General features: G+C 48.2%; 1 protein-coding gene across 1 annotated transcript; it reads left to right on the forward strand.

The window, feature by feature from the left end:
- Positions 1 to 5,399: 5,399 nt before the first annotated feature.
- On the forward strand, positions 5,400 to 9,678 carry LOC310640966 (heat shock protein beta-7-like; the record flags this gene model as incomplete). The annotated part of the gene is made up of 3 exons (XM_083363556.1): positions 5,400 to 5,538; positions 7,831 to 7,985; positions 9,505 to 9,678. 3 exons carry the CDS (start codon positions 5,400 to 5,402, stop codon positions 9,676 to 9,678), a joined length of 468 nt encoding a protein of 155 aa, XP_083219682.1.
- Positions 9,679 to 11,712: the final 2,034 nt, after the last annotated feature.

Raw genomic sequence — 11,712 nt, forward strand, 5'->3', positions numbered from 1 at the left:
TAATAGTAAAGTTGGAAGGGACCTTGGAGGTCACCTAGTCCAACCCCCTGCTCAGGCAGGAAACCCTATACCATTTCGGACAAAAGGCTGTCCAGTCTCTTCTTAAAAACTTCCAGTGTTGGAGCATTCACAGCTTCTGGAGGCAGGTTGTTCCACTGGTTAATTCTTCTAACTGTCAGGAAATTTTCCTTAGTTCTAGGTTGCTTCTCTCCTTGATTAGTTTCCATCCGTTGCTTCTTGTCCTGGAGAATAGCTTGGTCATAGGTCACTTTTTTCAGTGTCGTAACTTTGAATGGTCACTAAATGAATTGTTGTAAGTCGAGGACTACCCGTGATCTTCTTCTCCATGACTCCACCTAAACCCATTTTAAAGCCATTGAAGTTGAGGGTCATCATCCCAAATTTTGGGAGCCAATTCCATAGCTGCAGAGTTCTGTTTTCTGCATTGAACATTTCTATATAGTTTTTCTGGTAAGATATCTGCCACTGCCAATTTCTATAGGATGCTCTTCAAATTCCCAGCCTAGTCGATAACCAGGCTGTTCTGAAATCCTGTCTTGTTTAGCTTTCTGAAATCAGCCAAGGTCATCTAGGTGCTACCACTGAGTATTATGCGACAACTTCCTTTTCTTAGATAATAATAATAATAATAATAATAATAATAATAATAATAATAATAATAAATAATAATAATAATAATAATAATAATAACAACAACAACAACAACAACAACAACAACAATAATAATAATAATAATAACAACAACAATAAAGTTGGAAGGGACATTGAAGGTCATCTAGTCCAACCCCCTGCTCAGGCAGGAAACCCTATACCATTTCAGACAAATGGCTGTCCTGTCTCTTCTTAAAAACTTCCAGTGTTGGAGCATTCACCACTTTTGGAGGCAGGTTGTTCCACTGGTTAATTGTTCTAACTGTCAGGAAATTTCTCCTTAGTTCTAGGTTGCTTCTCTCCTTGATTAGTTTCCATCCGTTGCTTCTTGTCCTGGAGAATAGCTTGACTCCCTCTTCTTTGTGGCAGGGAACTTCTCTCCAGCTGCTTGGATATTGGATCCTGCAGCATCACTCGAGTGCTTCATCACTTGAGATTTTTAAGAAGAGACTGGACAGCCGCTTGTCTGAAAAGATATAGACCAGGGGGTGTTAAACTGCTGGCCCGCGGAAGCTGCCCCCATCCCATTGCAGGCAATGGCAAAACATTGTGTGACGTCACGTGACGTCGTGAGTTTGACATGTCTGATAGAGACTGTAATGTATTGGGCCTTTTACTTGAACTGTTTTCACGTGTCTTTTGAATGCTGCTTGAGATTGCTTAATTAGGGTGTCTGTGTAACGGTCGCTGACTGCCCAGACATGCAGTCTCCGGGACGATCATTGGTTGGCTCTGGGGCGGGAATAGGTTCCTTTAAACCTATTGGCCGCCGCCTAGTGGCCAGCCGTATAAGTAGCTGCGCAGAAGCCTCTGATTCAGTTCTCTTCCTGTTTGCCTCAGTAAAGCAATGCTCCTGTTTGAACCCTCTCGTCTCACCTCCTGCTTTGAAAGAACCCATTACACAACATAGACAGTGATGGGATTCAAATATGTGACCAGCCAGTTCTCTGTGTGGATGCTGCTTCTGGAAATCCATTCTGGGCCTGGGCAACAAAAAAATTAGCTACCGGGTCTGCCGAACTGGTGAGAACTGGCTGAATCCCACCACTGGGTATAGGGTTTTCTGCCTGAGCCGGGGGCTTGAATAGAAGACCTCCAAGGTCCCTGATTCTGATTCTGAACATTATCCTGGGACATGTATATTCACCTTCGTTCATTAATAGTGGTATCCAGAGCAAGGCAGAGTTCTCGAGGCAGCTTTGGATTAAGCAGAACAAGGAGGTGCTAATGGTTGCCTATGATTTGAAAAGGACAGGCAGTCCTTGTTTAACAACCACAATTGAGACCAACGGTCGTTAAATGAGGCAGTCGCTGATTGAAACCACAACTGCTTATGATCTTATTTCAGCTTTCCTTTTCTTTACAGACCTGTGAAGGTTCTCAATGTGAGGACTGGTCACAAAGTAAGTTTTCATCACCATCGTCTCTGCAAACAGTCACTAAACGAGGAGGTCACTAATTGAGGCACTCGCTAAATGAGCCGGTTGCTCAATGAGCACTGCACGTAAGCTTCTACTAAGGGCAACCAAACTTACATTTATTGATTTTTGCAGTCATATCATACTGCAGACTCACAGCCGGTTGTCGATCAACTACAATCCCAAGATCGTCTCACAAGTCCTACTCTTAAAGATCTGCTCCTAAAGCAATTTCAAATTAGAGGAAGGAGCTGCATTCACAGAACACATTTAACCACATTACCCAATTAACCCAGGTCTTTAACAGATATTAAGCAACTGAGGCAAATCTTGGCAGTGTATACACAGTCACACAACCAACGGAAGCTGTGTCCACACAACAACCACATAAATATATCAAGTGTGAATCTGCATTAGTTCAAAATTCAGCCAGCCTATATTGCGTAACTGGAGAGTGTTGGGTAGCTTTAACGTTGGTTAGGGCAGGGGTCTCCAATCCCCAGCCGCCAGCCCACTACCGGGCCTTGAGTCATTTGGAACCGGGCCACAGAATTGGGGGGCAAGCATGTGCGCTCATCCCCACTTTTTGATCACGTGACCCTGGGGATGCTGCAACGGTCACAAGTGTGAAAAACCGTCATGCCACTTCTTTCAGTGGCCATTTTATTTATTTATTTATTTATTTATTTATTTATTTATTTATTTATTTATTTATTTATTTATTTATTAAATTTGTATACCGCCCTTCTCCCGAAGAACTCAGGGCGGTGAACAGGGCAATACATATCAAAAACAAGATACAAAAATTAAAAACGATTAAACAAAATGCCCACGAATAAGTTAAAACACATTAAAAGTAGGTTAAAACACATTAATAAAACCCAACCCCATCCCATCAGGCCAGGCCAGCTTGTTCGAAAAGGTAGGTTTTGAGATCGCACCGGAAGGAGCGGAGGTCAGGCGCCATCCGGAGCTCGACCGGAAGATGGTTCCATAAATCCGGCGCGCCCACAGAGAACGCCCTCCCCCTGGGGGCCACCAGATGGCATTCTCTGATCGGTGGCACCCTGAGGAGGCCCTCTCTGTGGGAGCGTACTGGGTGGAGGGAAGTTGACGCCGGCCGCAGGTGCTCCCCAAGGTATTCCGGACCCATGCCATGTAGGGCTTTGTAGGTCATTACCAACACCTTGAATCTCACCCGGAAGACAACTGGAAGCCAATGCAGCTCACGGAGCAGAGGTGTAACATGGGAGTGTCAGGAAACTCCTAACACAACTCTCGTGGCTGCATTCTGTACCAGCTGGAGCCTCCGAGTGGTCTTCAAGGGTAGCCCCATGTAGAGAGCGTTGCAGTAGTCCAGATGAGAGGTCACGAGCGTGTGAGTGACCGTACGTAAGGCATCCCGGTCTAGATAGGGCCGCAACTGGGGCACCAGGCGAACCTTGGCGAAGGCCCCCCTAGTCACAGCTACTATATGGTCTTCTAGAGAAAGCTGTGAATCTAGGAGGACTCCCAAGTTGCGAGCCCTATCTACGAGGGGTAATAACTCACCCCCCATAGAGAGAGATGGGATATCCTGAATATCCCGAGATGCCGGTACGCACAGCCACTCGGTCTTGTCAGGGTTGAGTCGAAGCCTGTTCCTCCCCATCCAGACCCGAACCGCCTCCAGGCAGCGGGAGGCGGTTGAATGGTCATTAAATGAACTTACATTGAAGACTACCTGTATTAACCTCGGACGCTGACAGGGAGATTTTTTTTCTGGTTTGCAAGCAGCTTCCCTGTTCCAGCCAGACTTGTCATTTTGTGGCAGAGGATATCCAAATGCAGGTGACTTGGAGAAGCTAGAATCGGAATCAGAATGGAGTTAAAGGGACCTTGGAGGTCTTCTAGTCCAACCCTCTGCTCAAGCAGGAGACCCTATACCCATGGTGGCAAACCTAAGGCACGTGTGCCACAGGTGGCACGCAGAGCCCTCTCTGTGAGCACGCTCACCATCGCCCCAGCCCTAGGCCTTCAGCTGGGTTTTATAAAACCTTTTCGCTTTAGGCCTCCGCCGCCGTGTGCAAAAAAAAAAAAGGTTGAATCAATCAATCAATTTCAACTTTTCGGGGGAATAAAAAAGATCTCGCAAAGTTGGAATTGACTGATTGAACTTTTTAGTCCCACCCAGTCTGCCGTTACCACCGCAGCCACGCCCACCCAATGGGCCACACCCACCCAGTTGGTCACCCACCCTTTCTCTAAAAGATTCGCCATCACTGCCCTATACCCAGTGCTTTTTTTGTAAATAATAATAAAAAGGTGCCGGAACTCACACACGTCATACAACCCGCCTTGCCTACTATTATGTCGTGGGCTCTGATGAGCAGGAATGAAGACACGCAGTTGAGTACAGAGAAACTCATTCTTTATTAAAGCTGAAACTGTACTGAGGATTTGGAGTCACCCTGCCACAATATATAGCCAGACCCTCTGGTAGCAACCAATCGGATTGAACCCATGTTTGCCACCCAAAGTTGACCAATTGCAGGACCGGAGACGTCCTGTCTGGGTTGCTGGAGAACCGTTAGTTCTCCAGCAACGCACATGGTGCTATTCCAAAAGCCCGGTACATAACACCTACCCTACAAGGTTCCATCCAAAAAAAGGTGCCAGAACTCCATTCTGGGCGTTCTATGACAAAAAAAGGCCTGTCTCTACCATTCCAGACAAATTGATGTCAATTCTTAAAAAAACCTCCAGGGATGGAGCACCCGGAAGTTCTGAAGGCAAGCCGTATCCCTGGTGAATTGTTCTCGCGGTTAGGAAGTTTCTCCTTAATGTCTACGGAGCTTCTCAGTCATCCAGGTCTTCGGTTGCCCCAAAGGTGCTTTTTTTTTTTTCAAGAGGCAACTGGAACTTTCTTGTTTTTTTCTTGGAAGACGTTTCGCTTCTCATCCGAGAAGCTCCTTCAAGCTCAGAGCTGAAGGAGCTTCTCGGATGAGAAGCGAAACATCTTCCAAGAAAAAAACAAGAAAGTTCCAGTTGCCTTGTGGGGGGAAAAACAAACAAAAGAACCACCTTTGGGTCAAGTTTCTCCTTTGTTCCAGTTGCTCCACTCCTTGATTAGGAAGAGCGTGGCTCGGCTCTGCTTTCTCCCTGTGGCTGGAATGGCATCTCCTTATCTTGCATTCCAGCAAAGGACATTTGCAAAAAGCCAATTATGGGCATCTTGGCTTCGCCTGCCCGAGGACGTGCCCTCTCCACCTTGCCTCTCCGCGCAGAGACTTGCGCACATCCAGCAGCCGCTGTGGACCCTCCAAGGCCATGTCTTCGTTGAGCTCTTCTTTCCGCTCTGAGCACATCAGCACCTACACGCCGCGCAAGCACCGCTTCGAGCCTCTGCTGGACCCTCCACACGGGATCTTTGGGCCAGGGAGGACTCAAGAGCCCTATGGGTATTCAGGTGAGTGAGCACTTTTTGGGGTGGGGAATCCCAGGTGCATGTTATGTTCCACCACTACCCCTCCCCCTTGGACTCCAGAGTCAAGGCGGTCCTAGAGCTGTGCCTTAAATGATCAAAAATTGACCAAGAGAGTCAGAATTTTCTGATTTCCTGCATTCTATGAACAATAGCTAGCTGCTGTTTTGCTCTGTGTGGCCCCTTCACATGATCTGCTTTGTTTGACTCTTGAGTAAGCCCCTTGGGAGGGGATTCTTGCAACACATCATGCAGGTAGTCCTCAATTTACAGCCACTCGTTTAGTGGCCATTCCAAGTTACAACAGTACTGGAAAAAGTGACTTATGACTGGGATTTACACACACACACACAGACACACATACACGTGTGTGTGTGTATGTTAAATGTTTGTTAAGTATTTAGAAGGGTATGGCTGACTGATGAGAACAAATAAGTTTGAAATGCATATCAGTCTCCCTTTAATTCTTTGTTAGCAACCCCCCAAAAATTTACATATATATATATAACTGTTGCAGCCTCCTTGTGGCCATGTGATCAAAACTCAGGAACTTGGCAACTGGCATGAATTTACAACCGTGGCAGCGTCATGTGATACCAACTGGCAACCTTCCCAGCTGGCTTCCCACGCACAAAGTCAACGGGGGCGGGGGGGGGGCGCGGAAGCCATATTTCCTTAACAACTGCAGTGATTTTGTTTAACAACTCTCTTGCTCAGCAATGGAAATTTTGGGGTCAGCTGTGGTCCTAAGTCAAGGACTAACTGTATAAGAAGATGTGCTATGAATTAATAGACTTCATGCGCGGCAGATGCAAGAGGAAATCAAACTAAGCCCATTGTGATGGATGAATGCATCTGAGTTAATTATGAGAATTTGAGCGAACCATGCTGAAATGTCTGACAATTTATGGACCTCAAAACATGCTCAGTTACAACTCTTAAAAAAAACCCAGCAGGCAAGACAGGGTTAGGTTTAGGGTTAAGCAAGAAGCTGTTTCCTGGGGGTGCATTTTCCAAAAAAATTAATGGCTGGGGCTCCCGGAAACAAAATATTAATCCCACCCACCCGCTTTTTAAATACACCAAATGACAGCAGGTAGCCAATCTTGGCTGATCTTGGGGTGGGGTGGGGGGGAAAATTAAGAAGCATGAAGCTTGGTTAGTACAGTACTGGATTACAAAAACCTACGTCACCACTAGAGGGCAGCAGGATGATACCAAAAACTCTCTCTCACCAGTAGGGGTCACTTGCAATGTTGCTGCTCAGGTAGACTAGCCCCAGAGGCGGGGCTTGGTGTAGGAATGAAGGCATAGTGCTAAAAACAGGGTGACCCTGAGTTCTACACCTGCCTTAGGCACAAAGATGGTTGGGGATTTGAGGCCAGCCGCTCTGTCAGCCCTACAAAGGAGACAATGGCAAATTACATCCAAAAAAAAAACTTTGCCAAAAAAGCTGCAGGAACTTGTCCAGGCAGCCATCAGGAGTCAAGACTCATCTCTCTCTCTCTTTCTCCCCCTCCCTTCCTCCCTTCCGGTCTCTCCCTCTCTCTCCCTCCCTCCCCCTCCCTCTCTCCCTTTCTCCCTCCCCCTCCTTCTCTCCCTCCCACTCTCTCCCCTCCCTCTCTCTCCCCCTCCCCCTCTCCCTCCCCCTCTCCCTTTCTCCCTCTCTCTCTCCCTCTCCCTCTCCCCCTCCCCTTCCCTCTCTCCCTCTCTCTCTCTCCCCCTCCCTCTCTCTCTGTCTCTCTCCCCCTCTGCCTCCCCCTCTCCCTCTGTCTCCCCTCCCCTCTCCCTTTCTCCTCTCCTCCTCCCTCTCTCTCTCCCTTCCCTCTCTCTCTCCCTCTCCCCCTCCCCCTCTCTCCCCTCCCTCTCTCTCCCTCCCCCTCTCCCTTACTCCCTCTCTCCTTCCCTCCCTCTCTCTCCCCCTCCCCCTCTCTCTGTCTCTCTCTCCCTCTGCCTCCCCCTCTCCCTCTGTCTCCCCTCCCCTCTCCCTTTCTCCCTCTCCCCTCCCTCTCTCCCCTCCCTCTCTTCCCCTCCCCCTCTCCCTCTCCCTCTCCCTTTCTCCATCTCTCCCTCCCCCTATCCCCCTCCCCCTCCCTCTCTCCCTCCCTCCCTCTCTCCCCTCCCTCTGTCTCCGTCTCTCTCCCCCTCCCCCTCCCCCTCTGTCTCCCCTCCCCTCTCCCTTTGTCCCTCTCCCCCTCCCTCCCTCCCCCCCCTCTCTCTCTGTCTCTCTCTCTCTCACACACACACACACTCCCTTCTCTTTGCACCCGTTCCCAGGCTCCCCTCCGTCGGTCCATTCCTCCGCCTTGGGCAGCAGCAACGTGGTGGCCAGTGGGAACAAGTACCAGGTCATCACAGATCTCAGCCAGTTTGAACCTCAAGATATTGTGGTGACTTCCTACAACTATTGCATTGTTATCCAAGCTGAGAAGGTAAGAAGGGGGCTCCTGTCAGGGCTGAGATATGCGGGGGGGGGGGGATGAAAAGGAACCCAGTCGAGGGAGGAAGTCATATGCGATTGGAATGTCCAAAGGGATGACTTGCTCTGGCCATTAAACAGATCTCCCAACTGCTAAAATTAGCTCCAAGCAGCACCGTCACCCAGGAGGCCAAGCTAACTCTGGAGGAGGCTTGTGTCACGGGAATCCCCAAACCTGCTGCCCTCCACATTGATTGGCACCTCTCTCAGTTGGGCCGAACTGGGCTGCAGTCTGCAAGGAGATCAGATCAGTCAATCCTGAGTTGAAGTCCATGAGTCATAAAAGAGCCGAGGTTGCCTACCCCTGATCTATCTATTCACCAAAGTCATCAACGTCCAAATAGGGTCCCTGTTTAGGACAGCCTTTCTCAACCTTAGCAATTTTTAAGATGTGTGGATTTTGACTTTCAGAATTCTGTGGTTGGCTGGGAAAATCTGGGAACTGAAGTCCAGACATCTTAAAGCTGCCGAGGCTGAGAAACACTGCTTGAGGGGAGTGAGTGATCAGGGCAGGGAAAGAGGAACCTTAATTAAATCAAAGATCAAACTGAGCGGAAGGCAGTTTCCTTGAGTGCTAAGGATGATGCAACACCAGGATGCTTTGTCAAAACAACAACAACAACAACAACCCAACAACAACTGGACTTGCTTTATTTTTCCTTGAAGAGGTTTCCCTTCTTATTCTAAGAAGTTTCTTCAGTTCTGACCGAATTCCGAAGGTTCCGTCAGAACTGAAGAAGCTTCTTGGGTGAGAAATGAAATGTCTTGAAGGAAAAACCAAGGAAGGCCGGTTGCTTTTTTGAAAAAAAAAAGCACTTTTGGGACAACCATGACCTGGATGACTGAGAATCTCCACAGACATGCAACGCCAAGAGTTCCTCTGCAATTGCGGGTCCGCCAGTTGCTGGCCCTCAATCTTTCCCAGCATGAGGCTCTTCTCCAGTGAGTTCTTCCTTCTCATTAGTTGGCCAAAGTATTTGAGTTTTAGCTTCAGGATCTGGCCTTCTAAAGAGCAGTCAGGGTTGATCTCCTCTAGGACAGACAGACGACAGAGAATGAGGTGGCTGGATGGAGTCACTGAAGCAGTAGGTGTGAGCTTAAATGGACTCCAGAAGATAGTAGAGGACAGGAAGGCCTGGAGGAACGTTGTCCAAGGGGTCGCGATGGGTCGGACACGACTTTGTAGGTAACCACAAGAACAACAACAACAGTTGCTGATTTATTCTATCTGAAAATTCAGGTTCTCTTCTAATTCAGCATTTCTCAACCTGGGTCACTTTTAGACATGGGTCTTCAAACTTGACCCTTTTATGACTTGTGGACTTCAACTCCCAGAATTCCTCAGCCAGGCACACTGGCTGAGGAATTCTGGGAGTTGAAGTCCACAAGTCATAAAACGGCCAAGTTTGACGATCCCTGCTATAGACTATGCCAAAGTTGGGCTCACCCACTTATGTTTGCTTGCCTTGCAGATGGCCGATGATGGCATCGTCTCCAATACCTTCACCCACAAGTGCCAGCTGCCAGCAGACATGGATCCTCTGTCCATCAGTTGCTCCCTGAATGATGCTGGCAAGTTGATCATCACGGCTAGGAGGCAACAGCTGTCCCCATCACCTCTGTATCGTACGGAGGTGAAACTCTAAGTGTACCCCATTCACCCAAAAAAGCACATCAGCCCACTCCCTAAAGCTCCCCTGCATTCGGTTGATTCTGTTTGATTGGTGGGCATCCCTTCTCCATGCCACGCCATACTATAGCACCGTGTGGCATTGCCATGCATTCCTTCACCCTTAGATCCCATGTTCATTGGATAGAAAGAAAACCCTAGGGTAGTCCTTAACTTATGACCGCAATTTGGATGGCAACTTCCATTCCTGAGCAATGAATTTGTTGAGTTGTTCCCAATTCTACGACCATTTTTTTTTGCTATGGTTGGTAAACCAATCATTGCAGTTGCTAAGTGAATCACATGGTTGTTAAATGAATCGGGATTCCCCCATTGACACTGAATGCCAGAAGCCCCTGGGGACGCTGCAACTGTCGTAAAGAGAAGCCAGTTGCCAAGTGCCCGAATTCTGATCCAATCAGCACAGAGACACCGAGACTGTCATAAGTGCGAGGACTGGTTGTAAAGTCAGTTTTTAAACTCTGTCGTAACTTTGGTGGTTAAACAGTCGTAAGTTGAGGACTACAGTATGTGCGGCGTGAGAGAGACAAAAAAAGCAACAACTCGGTGGCTATGAAATGGCTGTGATCTTTCATTGTTGGGATATGCAAAGCCACAGCTTCTACGGAAAAAAATGTCATGAGGTCTAGAAGCTCAAAGCTTGCGGGGGGGGATATAGGGGGCGATTTAAAATTTGGAGAGCATCCGACAGTTAAGCTATGAGAGTTGGGCTGCAGTACCTTGGAGGGAGGATAGGTGGCAGTAAAGGTGATCTCTCCTGCTATCTGGGAGGGTCTGGGTTTGGGGGGGGTGGGCTTTACTGGGCAGTCAAGAAAAAAAAAACCCAGATTACTGGGTGTATCTGGCTACAGACCCCCATTAAGCCCTACTAAGACCACACCTGGAATACTGCAGCCACCATAGCACAGAAAAGATGTTGAGAGTTTGGAAAAAAATGCAGAGAAGAGCAACTAAGATGAACAAAGGCCTGGAGACTAAAACATACGACGAACGGCTGCGAGACTTGGGTTTGGCCAGTCTAAAGAAAAGAAGAAATAGGGGAGACACGATAGCAGTGTTCCAGTATCTGAGGGGCTGCCACAAGGCTAAGGAGAAACTTCCTGACAGTAAGAACAATTAACCAGTGGAACAACCTGCCTCCAGAAGCTGTGAATGCTCCAGCACTGGAGGTTTTTAAGAAGAGACTGGACAGCCATTTGTCTGAAATGGTATAGGGTTTCCTGCCTTAGCAGGGGGTTGGACTAGATGACCTCCAAGGTCCCTTCCAACTTTTTCATGATGATGATGATGATGATGATGATGATGATGATGCAGAGAGGGGGCAGGTTGTTCAGCAGAGCACCAGAGGGTAGGACGAGAAGCAACGGATGGAAACTAATCCAGGAGAGAAGCAACCTAGAACTAAGGAGAAACTTCCTGACATTGAGGACAGTTAACCAGTGGAACAGCCTGCCTCCAGAAATCGTGGGCGCTCCCTCCCTGGAAGTTTTTAAAAAGAGACTGGACAGCCACCTGTCTGAGATGGCGTAGGTTCTCCTGCTTAAGTGAGGGGCTGGACTAGAAGACCTCCAAGGTCCCTTCCAGCTGTATTCTATTCTTCTAAAGTGTGACTCTGCTCCCTTCTGCTCTCTGCCATTATCTGAGAATTTTCTTGCCCCCTTTGCCTTTTATTTCCCGGCATTTCCAGACACCAAACTGGCTAAGCTCCTGGGTTTCAGGTAGTCCTCGACTTACAGTCGTTTCATTTAGTGACCTTTTCAAAGTTTCAGCTGATGCTTCACTCAAAGTGCACCGGGAAAAAGTGACATGACAGTTGCCGCATCCTTGCAGCCAAGCGATCAAAATTCAGATGCTTTGCAACGGACAGGGTGTTTACGACGGTCGCGGCGTCTTTCCGGGGTCACCGGATCCCCTTTTTTGTGACCTTCTGACCAGCAAAGTCAACGGGGAAGGCAGATTCGCTTAGCAACCGTGTGACTAGCTTAACGCC

Source organism: Vipera ursinii (genome assembly GCF_947247035.1).
Source record: "Vipera ursinii genome assembly, chromosome: 5".
NCBI lineage: Eukaryota > Metazoa > Chordata > Lepidosauria > Squamata > Viperidae > Vipera > Vipera ursinii.